Consider the following 20,725-nt stretch of genomic DNA (forward strand, 5'->3'; position numbering starts at 1 on the left):
CTTATCTTCTCATCTCTGAAAGAGAAATTGCAAAAACAGCAACTGCCCCATAGGATTGTTGAGAGTCAAGATGAGCTAATGCATGTAAAGTGCCTGGCAGGTAGTAATTGCTCAATAGATGTTCATGATAATGTATCACAATGCCACAGCCACCTACCCATTAGATAACATGCAACCCACTGCCTTCTAGTTTCCTGTTTGACAGCCCAGAGAGTCCTAGGGGAAGTCAACTCTCTTTTTTTTTTTTTTTTTTTTTTTTGTAGAGACAGAGTCTCACTGTACCGCCCTCTGGTAGAGTGCCGTGGCGTCACACGGCTCACAGCAACCTCTAACTCTTAGGCTTACGCGATTCTCTTGCCTCAGCCTCCCGAGCAACTGGAACTACAGGCGCCCGCCACAACGCCCAGCTATTTTTTTGTTGCAGTTTGGCTGGGGCTGGGGGAAGTCAACTCTTTAAAATAAGTTTCTGAACTAGGGAAGATATTGTCCACATAGTAGGCATTTGCAGGGGGAAGGCACGTTTCTGATTGTCCCAATGACAGGTGGGGAGAGACACTTCTGGCATATGTGTCAAAATTTCTTGTGATGCATATAACATTCCTCTGCAAAAATAGCTGTTCATTCCAAAACTCTAACATCACTCCCTTTGGGAAACACCGAAACTGCTGAAGGAAAAATAATGATGACGATGTTGTACCTGTTTTTACCTCTAAAGAAACTAAAGAAGTAGATTGCTTGATTATTTACAGGTTGATTTCTTTTTCTTGAGACAGAGTCTCACTATGTTGCCCTCAGTAGAGTACCATGCCATCGCAGCTCACAGCAACCTCAAGCTCTTGGCCTTAAGCAATTCTCTTACCTCAGCCTCTCAGTAGCTGGGACTACAGGCACCCACCATAATGCCCCACTATTTTTTTGTTGCAGTTGTCATTGTTGTTTAGCAGGCCCAGCCAGGCTCGACCCACCTGACTTGATGTATGTGGCTGCCACCCTAACCACTGAGCTACGGGCGCTGAACGGACAGGGTGATTTCTAAGTCTGCCATTTCCCCCCTCAAGTAGATACAAGAGACTTTCCACTAATACTTTGAGGGAAGTGGGTAGGCAGTGCCCAGAGACCCACCGCATGTGAGAGGTTCCTTTGTCTGCAGAAATTCACAATTGCCTCAGCATGGGACTTGGACAACTACATTTCCAATTCTGCTTGACTTAAATGATGTGCCCCCAGAGTTACCCTAACTCCTGTTTCTTGTTTCACAGCATCAAAATCAATGCCTTTTCATTTCCAAATACTTCATTAGCCTTTGTGCCTGGAGTGGGAATCAAAGTCCTGACCAACCATGGCACTGCCAACATCAGCACAGACTGGGAAATCAAGTCCCCACTTTTGTGAGTATTCCACTGAAATGTCTGCTGCCGTTCTGGGGGCAAGTGGAGCAAAAAAATGGAAAACGTATACATTTGCTGATGTTTTCAATGTTAGGCTTCTTTCTCAAGAGCATTTTTTTCCAGGTGATATTTAAATCAGGAAATCCCTGCTAGGTGTGGGGAGGAGGTGCGAAAAGCATCCTTGCCTTAAAGGCAGAGCAAATGACCACATGTCATTTAAGATTCTCTAAGAACTAGAGAAGTCCCAGATCACAGGAGGAACAGACCTGTGCCCAGCATTTTAGATCCACCAACAAATCATGGCATAATCTTGAGCCATACAACACAGTACTCCATGCACAGTGGCAGCTGACGGATGGGAGATGGAGCCTTCCTACCTCACACGGAGGGTAGAGGATGGTAGTCAGCTCGAGTCCAATTCTCCCCCAACCAAAAGGCCTTTGCACCTCATATAGAAGGGAGAAGTCAAATTTAAGGTACATCTACAGACCAGCACCCTTACAAGTTACTGTCCTGGGTGTAATGCTTATTTCTAACTTGGTTGAAGCCCCAGAATAACACATAACACATTCATTTATCCAGTAAGTCAGTCAATGATCAATTTTTGAGTGTCTACCATGTATCCCCATCTTAAGAACTTCAGTACTGTAGATGAAGATGGGGTGTTTCCTCATAAACAACATAGATTTATGTATTGATCCATTTATTTGATGACTCATCAACCATATGCTGCATGCTGTGTCGGGCCATGTTCTAAGTCCTGGGGAAGCAGAGATGAATAAACAGAGTCCACTCCCTCTAGGAGTTCACAGACTACATCTGTCACTTCCTCGCCTATCCCCCTCCTGAATACAGTGTTGCCAACTTTACCCTTCTCCAAGCAAACATTGTATATGAATGGTGCTCAACATGTGCTCAACCACTACCAGTGCCAGAGCACTCAGGATGAAATAACTATGGCACAGTATCCCCAAAGCTGTTATCATTCTGTGTTCATTACATCATGTGTTCAGTAAATATTCATTCAGCACCTACTCTGCTCCTATTTGCTATAGGTGCCAGGAATCCAGAGGGGAAAGTGACAAAGTCCCTGCCCTCCGGGAGCTTAGAGAGTCTCTGGCTTAGTAGAAAAACAAGATCTCTCTCCATGCCTGACCCAGTCCTGGGTAACCTTGCACTTTTTCTCTACACAGCCGAGATGCAGGAGGAGCTGATCTCTTTCTTTCCGGGGTCTACTTTATCGGTATTGTTATCCTGACGCGAAATGACTCTGGGCATCCAATCCTGAAGCTCCAGGACTGCTATGCCCAAGTGAGCCACGCCCACGTCTCATTTTCTGGAGAGCTCAGGTGAGTGGGAGCACTATGCCGGGCAGTGACAAGCCTGGGCTGAATACTCACAGGAAGCCCAGGGGAGGTCTCTAACTGACAGATTTTGATCCCTGAGTAAGTCCTTTTTTTCTTTATTTTTTTCTCTAGTGTCCTATATAACTCCTTTGCTGACCCCATGGAAAAACCCATTTTGAAGAACTTAAATGAAATGGTAAGCCTTTAGAGATTGGACAACACAGGAAAGTGCCCTCAGCAGCAGTTCTACTATCCTTTAATTTATTGTTAATGAACTTGTACTGAGCACTGACTGTGTGATAGGCATGATCCAGGGCATGTTCACACACATTAAGTGTCCTTAGCAACTTCATCAGTTTCTTAAGTCCCTTTTATGTGCCAAACTCTGTGTAGGTGCTGGGAATGGAGAGATGAATCAAACAACAGCCCTTCCTTAAAGTTTCTCACCATAGTGTGGGCTAACAATCTGCACCAATTTCTTTATTATGCATCTATTGCATGCCCAGCACTTGTATAGGCTCTGTTGGGGATATGAAAGAGGAATAAAGTTGTATTTTTAGAAAAAACAAATTTAGGCTTATGAAACAATAATTGAATGAGTAGTGAATTTATATATGTGTGTATATATATATATATATATTTTTTTTTTTTTAAGAGGATGCATCACTTGATCTAGGCCTTAAAGTATAGGCAGGATTTATATAGGTCAGGAATGAGGGAGAAAGACAAATATTTCCAAAAATTAGAATAAGTTAAGAAAATAGAATTTCCTTCCAAAGCTATAAGTATCCTGATTCCAGAAGTCAGTGTTTGAGGAAGGGAACAGTGGAATTGGCTGATCCCAACCACATCTTCCTGGAACACTTCACCTGTATTTTGGGGTAGACAGACAGGGATGAGAAGGACTAGAAAAGAAGAGAAATTCTTCTCAAAAAGGCCAGAAAAGTATCTGACTATCACCATGTCTCTGGTACTCAGCTCCATGCTTGGCAGATAGTAGGTGCTTAATGAAAGTTAGTGAGGGATTGGCGCCCGGACCTCTGTAAGAGCTGCGCACAATCAGCTATCAGTGCCTGGACCTCCATAACAGCTGCCCAGCAATCAGCGATCTGCCCCTGCCCAGACCCTAAGACCATAAGAACTGCACCCGCTGGGCCTCCACACATCTTGACCAGGAACTCCAGGAGCCGCGCAACCCTGCATCCTCCCTCCTGTACCATCCCTGCCTCCATACTGGCCTGCTCATCTGGCCAGGGACTCTGGTAGCCGTGTGCCCTCGGGAGCCCTCATGACTCTCTGCAGAGCCCTTCTCCTGGCCAGAGATGGCTGGAGCCTTGGGCTCTCTGAACCAAAGCCACTGGGCACCAGGCACTTCCAGAACCATGTGCATGCCCTGTTGCTGAATCCGGGTGTGTCACACTCCGGAGCTGCTCCCACAACCAGAACTCCCTGGCTGGGGCAGCCCCAGAGGAACTACACAGGATCACTCCCTACAAAGATCCAGCAACAATAGAGTGATCCTGCTAGAGTCTAATCTTGGAGAGGCACCTACCCAACTCTGAGGACAGCTAGAGGCAATGGTGAAAAAACAATCATGAGATAAAATCAATGGATAAACTCTGGCAATATGAATAATTAGAGTAGATCAACTCCCCCAAGGATCAATGGGGCAGACACAGAACAAGATCCTGTGCACAAACGAATAGCTGAGATGTCAGAAATTGAATTCAGAATCTGGATAACAAATAGGATCAAACTAGAATTCCAAGCAGTAACCCAAAAGATATCTCAAGAATTCAACGAATTCAAAGACCAAATGACCAAAGATTTTGACACATTGAGACAATAAGTTGGAGCCCTCAAAGATCTGAGAAACACAGCAGAATCCCTCAATAACAGAATGGAGCAAGCAGAAGAAAGGATTTCTGACATTGAAGACAAAGCTTTCAAACGCTCCCAAACTCTCAAAGAGGAAGAGAAATGGAGGGCAAAACAGATCACTCTCTCGGAGAGCTCTGGGATAAGTTGAAGAAAACCAATATTCGTCTTATAGGGATCCCCGAAAATGACAAAGTGGCTTCACAAGGCACAGAGTCTCTTCTCCATGAGATTAAGAAGGAGAACTTTCCAGACATGCCATGAGATTCTGAAATTCAGATAGCAGACAGTTTCAGAACTCCAGCATGACTCAACCCGAATAAGACATCCCCCAGACACATCATAATCAATTTCACTAAAGTTAATATGAAGGAGAAAAATTCTGAAAGCAGCCAGACGAAAGAAAACCATCACCTACAAGGGGAAGAATATTAGAATAACTGCAGATCTCTCTGCTGAAATCTTTCAAGCTAGAAGAGGATGGTCATCAACTTTTAATCTCCTTAAACAAAATAACTTTCAATCCAGGATCCTGTACCCAGCTAAACTGAGTTCCATTATGACAGCGAAATTAAATACTTTAATGACATTCACATGTTGAAGAAATTTGCCATAATTAAACCAGCTCTCCAGGATATTCTCAGACCTATCCTCCATAAAGACCAGCATAATCCTCCACCACAAAAATAAATCCACCCAGAAAATTTTGATCAAATTCCAACTGCCACAGTTGCAAAAGAATTAAAAATGTCCACCGGACCCTCAAAAGGCTTATCAATACTCTCAATTAATGTGAATGGTTTAAATTGTCCTCTAAAGAGGCACAGGTTGGCTGACCAGATACAAAAACTCAAGCCTGATATCTGCTGCATACAAGAATCTCATCTTACATTAAAAGACAAATATAGACTCAAGGTGAAGGGATGGTCATCTATACTCCAGGCAAATGGAAAGCAGAAAAAAGCAGGTGTTGCAATCCTACTCACAGATGCAATAGGCTTTAAACCAATGAAAATAAGGAAGGATAGGGATGGACACTTCATATTTGTTAAAGGTAATACTCAATATGATGAGATTTCAATTATTAATATTTATGCACCCAACCAGAACGCACCTCAATTTATAAGAGAAACTCTAACAGACACGAGCAACTTGATTTCCTCCAGTTCCATAGTAGTTGGAGATTTTAACACCCCTTTAGCAGTGCTGGATAGATCCTCCAAAAAGAAGCTAAGCAAAGAAATTTTAGATTTAAACTTAACCATTCAACATCTGGACTTAACAGACATCTACAGAACATTTCATCCCAACAAAACTGAATACACATTCTTCTCATCAGCCCACAGAACATACTCCAAAATCGTCCACATCCTAGACCACAAATCCAACCTCAGCAAATTTAAAAATGTAGAAATTATTCCTTGCATCTTCTCAGACCATCATGGAATAAAAGTTGAACTCAGTAACAACAGGAATCTGCATACCCATACAAAAACATGGAAGCTAAATAACCTTATGCTGAAGGATAGATGGGTTATAGATGAGATTAAGAAGGAAATCACCAAATTTTTGGAACAAAACAACAATGAAAACATGAATTATCAGAACCTCTGGGATACTGCAAAGGCAGTCCTAAGAGGGAAATTTATAGCACTGCAAGCCTTCCTCAAGAAAATGGAAAGAGAGGAAGTTAATAACTTAATAAGACATATCAAGCAACTGGAGAAGAAAGAAAATTTCAACCCCAAACCCAGCAGAAGAAAAGAAATAACTAAAATCAGAGCAGAATTAAATGAAATTGAAAACAAAAGAATTATACAACAGATCAATAAATCCAAAAGTTGGTTTTTGAAAAGATCAATAAAATAGATAAACCTTTGGCCAACCTAACCAGGAAAAAAAGATTAAAATCTCTAATCTCATCAGTCAGAAATGACAAAGACGAAATAACAACAGACCCCTCAGAAATTCAAAAAATCCTTAACGAATATTACAAGAAGCTCTACTCTCAGAAATACGAAAATCTGAAAGAAATACTTGGAAGTATGCCACCTTCCAAGAAATACTTGGAAGTAAGCCACCTACCAAGACTTAGCCAGAACTAAGTGGAAATGTTGAACAGGCCTATATCAAGTTCTGAAATAGCATCAACTATACAAAATCTCCCTAAAAAGAAAAGCCCAGGACCAGATGGCTTTACATCAGAATTCTACCAAACCTTTAAAGAAGAACTAGTACCTATATTACTAAACCTCTTCCAAAATATAGAAAAAGAAGGAATACTACCCAACACATTCTACAAAGCTAACATCACCTTGATCCCTAAACCAGGGAAAGACCCAACAAGAAAAGAAAATTATAGACCAATATCACTAATGAATATTGATGCAAAAATATTCAATAAGATCCTAACAAACAGAATCCAACAACCCATCAAAAAAATTATATACCATGACCAAGTGGGATTTATCCCAGGGTCTCAAGGCTGGTTCAACATACATAAATCTATAAATATAATTCAGCACATAAACAAACTAAAAAATAAAGACCATATGATTCTCTCAATTGATGCAGAAAAAGCTTTTGATAATATCCAGCATCCCTTCATGATCAGAACACTCAAGAAAATCGGTATAGAAGGGACATTTCTTAAACTAATAGAGGCCATCTACAGCAAACCCACAGCCAATATCGTATTGAATGCAATTAAATTGAAATCATTTCCACTTAGATCAGGAACCAGGCAAGGTTGCCCATTGTCTCCATTGCTCTTTAACATTGTAATGGAAGTTTTAGCCATTGCAATTAGGAAAGAAAAGGCGATCGAGGATATCCATATAGGATCAGAAGAGATCAAACTTTCACTCTTCGCAGATGATATGATCGTATATCTGGAAAACGCTAGGGATTCTACTACAGAACTTTTAGAAATGATCAAGGAATAAAGCAATGTCTCAGGCTACAAAATCAACACCCATAAATCTATAGCCTTTATATATACCAACAATAACAATAAGCCGAAAAACAGTCAAGGACTCTATTCCTTTCACAGTAGTGCCAAAGAAGATGAAATATTTGGGAGTATACCTAACAAAGATGTGAAAGATCTCTATAAAGAGAACTATGAAACCTTAAGAAAAGAAATAGCTGAAGATGTTAACAAATGGAAAAACATACCATGCTCATGGCTGGGAAGAATCAACATTGTTAAAATGTCTATACTACCCAAAGCAATATATAATTTTAATGCAATTCCTATTAAAGCTCCATTGTCATATTTTAAAGACCTTGAAAAAATAATACTTTGTTTTATATGGAATCAGAAAAAAACTCAAATAGCCAAAACATTACTCAGCAATAAAAACAAAGCAGGAGGTGTTGCCTGTGGCTCAGTGAGTAGGGCACCGGCCCCATATGCCGAGGGTGGTGGGTTCAAACCCAGCCCCAGCCAAACTGCAATAAAAAAATAGCCGGGCATTGTGGCGGGCACCTGTAGTCCCAGCTGCTCGGGAGGCTGAGCCAAGAGAATCATGTAACCCCAAGAGTTAGAGGTTGCTGTGAGCCATGTGATGCCACTGCACTCTACCGAGGGCGGTACAGTAAAACACTGTCTCTACAAAAAGAAAAGAGAAGAAAAACAAAGCAGGAGGAATCACACTACCAGACCTGAGACTGTACTATAAAACGATAGTGATCAAAACAGCATGGTACTGGCACAAAAACAGAGAAGTAGATGTCTGGAACAGAATAGAGAACCAGGAGATGAATACAGCCACTTACCATTATTTGATCTTTGACAAGCCAATTAAAAACATTCAGTGAGGAAAAGATTCCCTATTTAACAAATGGTGCTGGGTGAACTGGCTGGCGATCTGTAAAAGACTGAAACTGGACCCACACCTTTCACCATTAACTAAGATAGACTCTCACTGGATAAAAGATTTAAACTTAAGACATGAAACTATAAAAATACTTGAAGAAAGTGCAGGGCAAACTCTTGAAGGAATCGGCCTGGGTGAATACTTTATGAGGAGGACTCCCCAGGCAACTGAAACAGTATCAAAAATACATTACTGGGACCTGATCAAACTAAAAAGTTTCTGCACAACCAAGAACATAGTAAGTAAAGCAAGCAGACATCCCTCAGAATGGGAGAAAATATTTTCAGGTTATACCTCCGATAAAGGTTTAATAACAAGACTCCACAGAGAACTCAAATGTATTAGCAAGAAAAGAGCACGTGATCCCATCTCAGAGTGGGCAAAGGATTTGAAGAGAAACTTCTCTAAAGAAGACAGACGCACGATCTATAAACAAATGAAAAAAAGCTCATCATCCTTAATCATCAGAGAAATGCAAATCAAAACTACTTTGAGATATCACCTAACCCCATTAACAGTAGCCCACATAACAAAAACCCCCAAACCAGAGATGTTGGCGTGGATGTGGAGGAAAGGGCACACTTCTACACTGCTGGTGGGAATGTACACTATTATGTTCCTTTTGGAAGGATGTTTGAGAATACTTAGAGATCTAAAAATAGACCTGCCATTCGATCCTATAATTCCTCTACTAGGTATATGCCCAGAAGACCAAAAATCACAATATAACAAAGACATCTGTACCAGAATGTTTATTGCAGCCCAATTCATAATTGCTAAGTCGTGGAAGAAGCCCAAGTGCCCATCGACCCACGAATGGACTAGCAAATTGTGGTACATGTTTACCATGGAATATTATGCAGCCTTAAAGAAAGATGGAGACTTTACCTCTTTCATGTTTACATGGATGGAGCTGGCACATATTCTTCTTAGCAAAGTATCTCAGGAATGGAAGAAAAAGTATCCAATGTACTCAGCCCTACTATGAAGCTAATTTATAGCTTTCACATGAAGGCTATAACCCAACTATAGCACAAAAATATGGGGAGGGGTCCAACAGAGGTGAAGGGAGAGGGGATGTTAGGGTGGAGGGAAGGTATTAGGTGAGGCCACACCTATGGTGCATCTTAGAATGGATACAGGAGAAACTTACTAAATGCAGAATACAAATGTCTACATACAATAACTAAGAAAATGCCATGAAGACTACATTGAACAGTTTGATGAGAATATTTCAGATTGTATATGAAACCAGCACATTGTACCCCTTGATTGCACTAATGTACATAGCTATGATTTAACAGTAAAAAATAAATAAATAAAAAGAAGAAAGTTAGTGAGGGAGGAAATCAACACTCAAAAGCATCCAGCAGCCTTGTCTAAGAAAGTCACACTGCTGGTCAGAGGACTCAGAAGCCTCACAGCCTTCCTCCCTCCTTACCCGACAGATCCTGAGCGCTGGTGAATACACACATTAAGGAGTGATTGGGAAAGTGCCCTGTCACCTATGGGACCCTATCTTGATCATTCCTTTGTTGGAAACAAGGTGTGGTCCTTTGGCTTCTGTCAAGAGGCCAGTGAAGAATAAATTATGTCACAAAAGCTAATAGTCAAGTTTGCATGGAGTTGATAGATGGCTAGAGATCACAGATGCTTTGCTTCCATGGTTTTTTCTATGCCTCTGGAAGATAGAAAAGAATGCTCAGACCACAGCTGTCCAGCTATGTGAGACCAGATCTCAAATCCTGGCAACTCACTTAACCTCTGTAAGCTTTGCTTTTCCTGTCTATAAATAGGGGACAATAGTGTCTACTTTTCAAGGCTGTAGTGAAGATGAGATGGGGTTAATATAGCCATGGCTAACATTTACTGGATGCTTACAATTAGCTGGGAAATTTTACATGGACTACAACTTCTACTCACTACAACTTCAAGAGGCAGATAATTGTCATCCTTATGTTGCAGAGGAGGAAACCGAGGCCAGAGAGAGCAAGGCTTCCAGCCCCTGCTGTAACCACCTCTCCTAAGTACATCATTGAGCACATAACAGGCACATTGTTGGCACCTGTGCCCCTTCCTAAAGATATTAGCCTGATTCTAGATTAATTTTCTAATTCCAGAAAGGGAGAAACAAAACAGATTTCTACATGGATCTCTGGTCTAATGGGCTCTCAAACTAGCCCAGGGGTAGGTGGTAGAGGCTGCAGCTCCCACCACTCCAGGCAGGACATGGAGCTGCTGCTAGAGGATATGGGAGGTGGGCAGCAGCCCCAGCAGTCAGGAAAGACACAGTGGCTCCAGCAACAGGTTACTCAGGTGTGACAGCAACGTCATGGACTGGGCACATGCCCTGTCATGTCACAGCAAGAAAAGCCAAGGCTTCGCTTTTTTACGGGGCTGACTAGGTGTAGTCTCGGTTGCTATGAAGTTTAGCGAGCATTCAGTAACGTGCTGCCCATAGATACAAAACTTGAGACCCGTAAGTGTCAAATAATTTAAGGGAAAGTTTTGATAACCAAAGGGACAATGTCTCCAGCCACAAGGCCTTTATTTGTAAAGTCTAGGCCCATCAACAGGGTTTCCAGTATAATATGGTAATCTGCATTTTATTTTTTATTTCTTTTGTGGCCAGCTGTGTCCCATTATCACAAGTGAGGTTGAAGCGCTAAATGCCAATCTCAGTACACTGGAAGGTGAGTCCTAGAACTGTCTTTCTTCCCATCTTCAAACATGGTGCTCTCTGAGTTTGCTTTTCAAAGCAGTCTAGCTTTGATGCTCTGGACACCAGAGTCGCTGGAAGGTGGGTGGGAGGACACACCTTGTGCATAGAGCATGCACTCTTGAGCTAATAAACTTCACCACTGAAAAGAGGGGGTGGCTCTTGGGGACAAGATACAGGTCCAGGAACTAAACCCTCAGGAACTTTAATCCCAGCTATAGCACTAAACCTGCTCTCTTCAAGAGGATTAACACTAATCTTGACCAGGCAACTTCTAACCCCTGAAGTGGCTGCCTTCAGCATCAAGTCCAAAGACCTTAGCATGGACTATAGGACTCACCACACCCCGCTTCCTGCTTCCCTCCCTCTGTTTCCTCTTGCACCTTCCTTGCCCCAGCAATCTACGGCCCCCCAACCTCTTGCCCTGGCTCTTGCTGTCCTTTCTACTTGGAAGAGCATCCTTTCCCTCCATTTTTTTCATTCCTTCAACATATACGCATTGAGTGCCCCATTCTGTGCCAGCATTGTGCTAAGCCTGTGAGGGTTAAACCCCTTCTAATCTCTACCCCTCTAAGGAAGAGTGGGTCCACGCTTCTTTATCTTTCAGACTCAGCTAAGGTATGGTCCCTTCCAAGAACTCTTACGTGACAGCCCCCACACCCACAAAGTTATGCCTCCTCTCTGCTCACATGATGATTTGGGAGTATCTCTCTCTCTCTGCACTCCATTCATTCACCAGTGGTTTGCTGAGCATCTGAGATAGGCTGAGCATTGTTCTTAGTGCTGGGGGTGCAGATGCCTAGGATACAGACATCCCTGCCATCATGAGACTAGTGAACAGAGACAGATAGGAGCAAAGTAGCAAGTACAATCTATATTACACCAGTGATAGGTGATAAGAAGAAAACTGAGGCAGAGCAGGAGCTGGGGAGGCGTCTCCATGTTAGATAGCACAGCCGGGGAATGCACCAGTGAGCAGGTGACATTACTGGAAGAACCTGAAGGGAGCAGGGAGTGAGTCACTGCTGGATCTGGATGAAGAACATTCCAGAGAGAGGAAACTACAAGCCCAAAGGCCCCAAAGTGGCAGCACGCCAAGTGTGCCCGGGAAGCTGTGAGGAGCCTATGCTAAGAGCAGAGGGAGGTGGGGCAGGGACATGAGACCAAAGATGTGCAAAGGGGCTGGTTAGATCTTCAGGGCTCTCTAGGGCACGGCAAAGCCCTAGAGAGTTCTGAGAGAGTTTGGAGAGTTCTGAGCAAAGCCGTGATGATGTGACTTACAGTTTAAAGACATCATTCTGCTTCTATGCTAATAGTGGACAGGAAAGAAGAGCTACAGATGGAGCATAAAGGGCACATAAAACATATGAGTGTAGTGACCCACAGGAGCCATGAGGGTAGCTGGTCGGGGAGATGGCAAGACCTGTGTGGATTCTCGACATGCATTGAAAGTTGAGATAACAGTAGTTGCCAACAGATCAAATGTGGGTCACAAGAGGAGTGAAGGCCAACCTGAGCAAGAGCAAAACCCTGTCTCTACTAAAAATAGGAAAGTTAACTAGGCATGATGTTGCACAGCTATAGTCCCAGCTGCTTAGGAGGTTGAGGCAAAAGGATCACTGGAGCCCTGGAGTTTGAGGTTGCAGTGAGCTATGGTGATGCCACTGCCCTCTAGCCCAGGCAACAGAATGAGACCCTGTCTCTAACTAAATAAATAAGAAAAGTGAAGGGTGACTGGGGTTTTATTCTGAGCAACTGGAAGATTGGAAGAATAGAATTAGCATTTACTGAGTTGGAAAAGAACAAGTTTTTAATAGGCCCATCAGGGGCTCAGTGTAGGTCTGCACTCACTGTCCTGTGTTAGAACTTCTGACCAATAGGTCTATCTCCTCTCCCAGACTGTGAGTTCCTCGTGGACAGGAACATGGATTCTTTCTGCATGCCCACCCTAGCCCCTACTCGGTTAACACCCATGATTGACAAATGGATGCAGATGCATGAAAGAAAATGACTGGGTCAGAGAGGCAGGGAGAGAGAGATGATGTAGCAGAGAAAGAACCGGTCAAGGATTCCCACAGCCTATGTTGTCTTGTGTGAGTCTCCTGACCTCTGAGCCTCACTGGTCTCACCTGTAAAACGACTACTGTCCTGCTTCCCTCACAGAGTAAGGGCTTGAAATCATTTTAAAACTACAGCCACAGAGTGGCTTCCCTTCCCTTAGCAAGCCACCTCTGCTCTTCTTGCTTCTCATCTCCATGGAATAAATTGAACAGGACAACCAAGAAGAGAAGACGCGGTGCTTGGGTACCGCCCTCTAGAGCACGTGATGTTCAGGAAAGCAGGTGTCCCCCAGCCGAGAGGGAAACCCGAGCACTGCATCCCAGCACATTCAGCCTGTTTCAGACCCTGTCCCAGGTCTTCCTATCTGCTACCTAATCCTGAAAATGACGATACAAAACATTCCTTGAATTAAGAGCTCTGTGCACCAGAATTCCTTTGGCCTCTTCGATTTCCTGGATTTTATTTTCTCTCTCATAATATCTTTTTTAAAAAATACTTCTAATTACTCTATATAAAGTAAAATGCATATCCATTGTAAAAATATGAAGATAGGAAGTAATAACTGTACAGAAATTCATAATGTCAAACTGGAAAGTCTCTCATGATCCCAGCCCAATATATATAGCTTAATTTGGATAAAGGACTTTCATTAGTGATCTTTTTTTAAAAAGGACTATCTATGCATTTTGAGTGTTTATTTGTATGTGCATTTAGAAAGGTAGACAGTAGCCTGCCCTTATCTGTGGTTTTGCTTTGCATAATTTTAGTTACCTGCAGTCAACGGTGGTCCCCAAAACTTAAAATATCTCGATATGTCTCTTAAAGAAATAGAGCAAGAGACCACCTTCACGTTATTTTTATTACAGTATAATAGAGTTTAGTACTGTCCACAGTTGCGTGTCAGACATCCACTTGGGGTCTTGGAATATATCCCCCAAGGATAAGGGGGGACTACTGTATACCAACATTTTACTGATATTTCTCTCAGAGTCATATGATTGAAAAGTGAATATATATCACTTATAAAAAGGGAAAATTTATATTTTAAACAGACGATTAAAAATTATTTTGTTCTAGATAGACTTTATACATGTACTATGCTTTTAATGAATGTAGATTTTCGTTTTCCTTTGTTGGCTATTTAGTTTTAACCAAGATCGACAACTATACTGTGCTGGATTATTCCCTAATCAGTTCTCCAGAAATTACTGAAAACTACCTTGACCTGAACTTGAAGGTAACTTTTAACAAAATCGGGTGGCACCTGTGGCTCAAAGGGGTAGAGCACCGGTCCCATATGCTAGAGGTGGCAGGTTCAAACCCAACCCTGGCCAAAAACCACAAAAAAAAAAAAATCCCCATCCTGGCTGTCAATAGCCAATATTTAGAGAACAGAGATTATGTGCAAAGGAATTATATATGCATGCTCTTTGAATAATTACATTTTCTTTCAAGCAATTCCCTATGTTTTCAGAAGACTCTTGAACATTTTCCTAAGGGGCAAATTGTTCACTAGAATTGTACAACATATGTCTTCCTTCTTCAAGAGAAGTATCAGGATGTCTTTGACTCTAGAAGGTTTGATGTTAGGAGGTGGCAAGTAGACCGGTCTGCATTTACTAGAACTTTCCACATCAGTAGGTAGTGTATGCTGGTACTTCCATACCTAACCTTCAGGTTACTGGATTTAACCGAGAGCTACTGTCAGGGCCTTAAGCACATGGAAATGGTATTCATGGATCTTAGAAAAACATTTGTTATGCTTACATTTAGTTTTGCCCCAAAGTTAATATCATTATCTTTTAAAATGCATATTAGCTTATATTTCACTTGCCAGAATCTTTCAAATCAGTTCATTGTTGTATAAGACATTTTTGTAATAATGCCGTATAGCTAATGAGAAAAGCATTAGAAAGGCCACGAAAATGCCTTAAACCACTTGGAGTCTTGGTCCTTCTAGCCTTCTTTCTATGACTCCCCAGGTACTCAGTTAAAACAGCTTTTGAAGGGTTTGACACTTCTACACGGCACCTCGGGAAGTACCCAGAAGGGCCTTCTCCTGTGAAATGCATCTACCTTTCCCTGTGTCTGAGAAAGTGGCACCAAGGGCCTTCTCACTGGGTCACACCCCAGCGTGAGCAGAAACATGCCCAAATATGCTCAAGAATCATCAGAGCTTTGAAACACAGTCACTGGTCCAGGAGTCAGAGGCCTTCTCAGTTTTTTTCATCCCTCCACAGTTTCTGAAAGTTTTGTTTCCTGCTCTGAGAGGGGCCACCTTCTGCACATTTGAGTTCTCACCCAACGTGCTGATCGTTCTGTTTTCCCACAGGGCGTGTTCTACCCACTGGAAAACCTCACCGACCCCCCATTCTCACCAGTTCCTTTTGTGCTCCCGGAACGTAGTGACTCCATGCTCTACATTGGAATCTCCGAGTATTTCTTGAAGTCTGCTTCCTTTGCTTATTTCACTGCTGGGGCTTTTGATGTCACACTCTCAACCAGAGAGGTGAGGAGAGTAAACTGATAAAGACAAGTGGTACCATTGTTAAACCTTTTTATAAATATCCCATTGTGAGATTTTTATTTCATGGTTTTGATTCCTGGGGGCCATTTTAGGCTTTCACTCCTAGCTAGAAAATGAATAAAGGAAGGGATTATGGGGTGAATGTTGTTACCAGATTCAATATCCCCTATCTGAAATGCTTGGGACCAGAAGTGTTTTGGAATTTGGATTTTTTCATATTTTAGAACATTTGAATTATATATACTTACTATACTAGTTGAGCATCCCTAGTCTGAAACTCCAAAATGCTCCAATGAGCATTTCCTTTCAGCTCCCTGTGGGGCACTCAAAAATTTTTGGATTTTGGAGCATTTCAGATTTCAGATTTTCAGATTAAGGCTACTCAACCTATATTCCCTAGGGAGTGTTGGGCTTCCAGTTCTGCAAAATTTAGGTTTCTTTCATGATAGCTTTCCACCATTCCAGATTACTGTTAAATATTGCCAAGACCCCCTTTTACCGTTCATTGCCTATGACGTTAGGTAATTTTAATTTATTTAACTTCTACGTTCCAGAGTTTTCTCATTTGGAAAAGGGTGATAATAATAGTTCCCTACTCAAAGGGTTGATATGGGCATTTAAAAGATTACATATACACAAAGTATTCAGACCAATGCCCAGCACAGAATAAGTGTTATAGCTGTTACTTATCATCACCCTTATTATTATTCTTGGTTTTATGCCAGCATAAAGAGTTCTGACTGTAATCACAACTGACTCACCTACAATGACCAGGCATAGTACAGATACCCTTATGCTTTCTGTCACCTACCTCCCTGGTATGATTGGGAGCACTGTCTCCAGCCAGCCAGCCCAAAACTTTTATTGAGCATCTCTTTGAATCTTCTCATTCTATATATCCTAATTATATAAGTCATTATATATCTTATGCTCAAAATGTCGAGTGTGGCAGCACCAGCTACTTTACAATCCTGAGAGTTAGACATTTCTGGCTTCAGGTTTGAAATCCATTCATCTGTAAAGGCAAATCACTTACATGTAAGAGTCTTATATCTCATTAATCTCTGAAAAAAAGGACAATAACACAAGACTTACTATTAATGACTGTAGAATGTTTACACATGGATTGTACATATGCAACGGCTGTCTGGAAGAGTATCTAGCCATGTAATATGAAAAATGGTATTAATAATGTCTGGATACTTTCTGGACATCCCTTGTATACCCTGTTTCCCTGAAAACAAGACATACTCTGAAAATAAGACCTACTTACAGGAGAGATAAGACGTCCCCTGAAAATAAGACCTAGCGCATCTTTGGGAGCACACCTTAAAATAAGACACTGTCTTATTTTCGGGGAAACAGGGTAGTATATACAGTGTTCCCAAGGTCAAAAGGAATATAACTTTCTGTGAGACCTTGAGCAAGTCACTTTACTACACTGGGCCTCAGATTCCCTATGATTGAGCTATAAAATGGTAAGTCACCTTCAAACACTAAACATTTTATGATACAATAGCTTCACAATTCATAAAACTATAGGAAATGCTACATTTTTCCTGAAAAGACAACCCAGGTAAGGGGTTGAAAGACAATGACATGATGGACTTTATTTTCCAGATTTCCAACCACTTTGTTCAAAACTCTCAAGGCCTTGGCAACGTGCTCTCCCGGGTGAGTGCTCAAGGTTCAATTCCTTGGTGATCTCTTTGACTTTCATTGCAGTTACTTCTGGAAGACTTGTGGGCTTTTATGTTCCTATCTGGTGCAATTATGAACCTATATTTCTACTCTTAAGAATTTTTTTCGCTTAATCAAATATCCATAAGTATTTACTGAACAGTACCAGTTAAAATACAATTAATGTAAAGTTACAGTAAAATTAAAGACATGGTTAAGTTGACAAACTAAATCACCTCTTCCTTCTGCAAAGCTCCACCACACTTGAATTACTTAGCTTAAATAAAACATTTTTCCCTTAAATGATGTATTTAATCCTTAAATGAGTGATTAGTGCCCAACCTGTGAATTCAGTAAAGCAACTATTAATAAAATGCCTTCATAGCAAACAAAGCATTGAACATACTGTGCGTATGGGCTCAGTTTTGCCCTTGAGTACAAAGAGATGTTAGTGTGACATCTTGGTTTTAGAGCAAAGATCTAACCTAAATGTGAAATGGTCTTTATTAAAGAGCTTTTTTCTATTCTAACTGCATATGGTAAGATTTCATCACCACAGACCACCCTAATTTGTGATCTCCCCTCATCAACTCACGACTCTCAATCTCCATTTCTTTTCCTGAATGCGGGCAGATTGCTGAGATATACATCTTGTCCCAGCCCTTCATGGTGCGGGTCATGGCCACAAAGCCTCCTGTGGTCAGTTTACGACCAGGTAACTTCACCCTGGACATCCCTGCCTCCATCATCATGCTTACTCAACCCAAGAACTCCACGGTGGAAACCATCGTTTCCATGGACTTTGTAAGTCTGGGGAGACAGCAGGGCAGTGTGTGGATGCCAATCTTATTTCTGCTATGGACCGCTGATCAGCAGTCCCTAAATGCTGGCACATGGGGAGGTGGTACATCACTTGGGAGTGAGAACAAAGCTGAGGCTGGAAGAGGGGCATCTGCTGGGATGGGAGCCATGAGCACACTCCCATCCACTGTAACATCCCTTTCCTCCCTCTACTTCCTGTCTGCTCTTCCACCACCTCAGTTACATGGATAGCTAAATGTCTTTTTTCCTTGCAATCAGTCAAGCAGTATGGAATTCCAGTTTATTTGAGCAGGTGAAGGCCAAGTGTAATCTGATACAAGAAAACTAATACAATGAACCTAATCAATATGAGACACACACATGCCAAAGAGAGATGAGGAGAAAAAAGAAAAATAATTCAAAGTTATCCAAACAAAAGAGTATTCCTACTTAGTTTCCCTGCCGCCAAGGTAGAAGTCTCAGAATATATCTGAGAATAGAATTCAAAATATATCCTTCCAATATTTTTTAGAATAAGACATGAAATTGGTTTTATGATGTTCCCACTGTAGGAAATTATGGGCAGTCAAAACGGACAGGTTCACTCACCTCAATAATGAATACTTTTGTTGTCTGTAGGTTGCTAGTACCAGTGTTGCCCTGGCTATTTTGGGACAAAGACTGATCTGCTCCTTGTCTCTGAACAGGTAACTCCAATTGATTTGAAACCTTAGTAATAAGTGAGTCAACAGACCACAGAGACATCGTGTCCATTGAGTGAACAAGTGAATTTAACCACTGGATGAGCACGAGTTAGTTAAGCACTTCTCCTATAACAGGCCAGAGCATTTTAAAGGATGGACTTAACCCAAAATTGCATTGTAAAGTTTTTCTTTCTTCTTCCAATTATAGTCATATTAAAATAAAAAGGGAAAAAAATAATTATACATATAATTCTGTAATGTAAGTGCTCATTCTAATGGTGCAGCAATATAAACTAAATGATCTCTACATCAGATTCATAGAGCATGATGTGGAGGAAAGAGCATTAGACTTGAGGGGTCAGGGAACCAAGTGCCAAGTCCCCGCATACTGTCTGAATAACCATGATCAAGTCTGTTAGAGCGTTAAACTTGAGGGGTCAGGGAACCAAGTGCCAAGTCCCCGCATACTGTCTGAATAACCATGATCAAGTCTGTTAGAGCGTTAAACTTGAGGGGTCAGGGAACCAAGTGCCAAGTCCCCGCACACTGTCTGAATAACTATGATCAAGTCTGTTAACCTCTTTAAACCTCAGTTTCCTTATCTGTAAAATAGTGAAGTTGGACTGGATCATGTTACAGGTACCTTCAGAGTCTGATGTTCTGATCCCATTGCCAGAACATAGAATTTAACAAGATCGTGCCCCTTGGCCTAGCTCTCAAATGCAAGTGAGAGGGTACGAGGCACAGACCACTGAACACCAAGTGCCATTAGGAAAAACCATCTTCAAAGACCATTTCCCACCCCTATAAAGCTGGTAGCTGAAGTCAGACTACCTGTGGGGAAGACTCACAGAAGGAGCAGGTGGCCCAGACCAAATTCTCAGAAGGAAGAAAAGGAAGCAATAAAACATATTTAAAGCGGAGTCAGAAAAGAATCGAAATACCGGTGTGGGGCGTAGGGGGAGGTAGGAAAGTAAGTCAGTTACCATAACTCAACATGATGGTTACAAAGACTATTATATAAACATGGAAAACATTTTGTATAAAGTCATGTTCAATGGAAAAAGGCAGAATATAAAAACTGCATAAACACAGGAGCCGTCAGCTGTATAAAACCAGCTTCCCATTTAGCAGAGGAAAACAGCTTTGCATTTGGAGAAGGAAATGAATCACACAAATGAAAAGACTTGTGCTAGGATATGGGATTATGAGTGTTTTTTTTCTTTCATTAAAATTTTCTTTGTAACTCTACTGTTTTTCCAACAAAAAGAATAAAATTATTCTTCAAACGTAGTGTGGTTTCCCTGAGAAGGTAGTTTCAAGATTGACCAAGTCCTTCAAAGCAGAGCTGACTTCTCTTTGAGGCTCCATGGATGCTATAGGAACCCGTGAAAATGTTTTAATATATTTTAAAATAAGAATTTAAAAAATAAACACAATCCAGACTTATCATTATAGCTATACAGTTTTAAATTATAATTTTTTAATTTTTTTTTTTTCCGGCAGAGGGTTCCCACCCGCTATAAGGCAAAAGTGCCTCAGGCCTGCAGAGTTGTAGATGGCTCTATCTCTAGGAGATCAGGCTGATGAAATGCTGATTGTGATGGGTAACCTGAGCCAAGCACAGTACCTATATAATTTCACTTAAACCCTGCAACTCTATCCCCAAGGTCTGGCACGTTGTCCAAAAAATGTCAATATCTTAAATGAACAGTTGGGTAGATATTATTATCTCCATTT

At 41.4% G+C, this 20,725-nt stretch overlaps 1 protein-coding gene across 2 annotated transcripts in view; it reads left to right on the forward strand.

Annotated features, from left to right (window-relative positions):
* BPIFC (BPI fold containing family C) overlaps positions 1–20,725 on the forward strand; it is a 46,161-nt gene that overhangs the window by 13,681 nt on the left and 11,755 nt on the right. For both annotated transcript variants that reach the window (XM_053584839.1, XM_053584840.1), the window contains exons 4-12: positions 1,260–1,388; positions 2,582–2,737; positions 2,867–2,930; positions 11,126–11,186; positions 14,419–14,510; positions 15,606–15,782; positions 17,421–17,474; positions 18,114–18,284; positions 18,921–18,988. In XM_053584839.1, coding sequence (XP_053440814.1) covers positions 1,260–1,388; positions 2,582–2,737; positions 2,867–2,930; positions 11,126–11,186; positions 14,419–14,510; positions 15,606–15,782; positions 17,421–17,474; positions 18,114–18,284; positions 18,921–18,988 — 972 coding nt within the window. The remainder of the gene's footprint in view (positions 1–1,259; positions 1,389–2,581; positions 2,738–2,866; positions 2,931–11,125; positions 11,187–14,418; positions 14,511–15,605; positions 15,783–17,420; positions 17,475–18,113; positions 18,285–18,920; positions 18,989–20,725) is intronic.

Source organism: Nycticebus coucang, chromosome 3 (assembly GCF_027406575.1).
Source record: "Nycticebus coucang isolate mNycCou1 chromosome 3, mNycCou1.pri, whole genome shotgun sequence".
Taxonomy (NCBI): domain Eukaryota; kingdom Metazoa; phylum Chordata; class Mammalia; order Primates; family Lorisidae; genus Nycticebus; species Nycticebus coucang.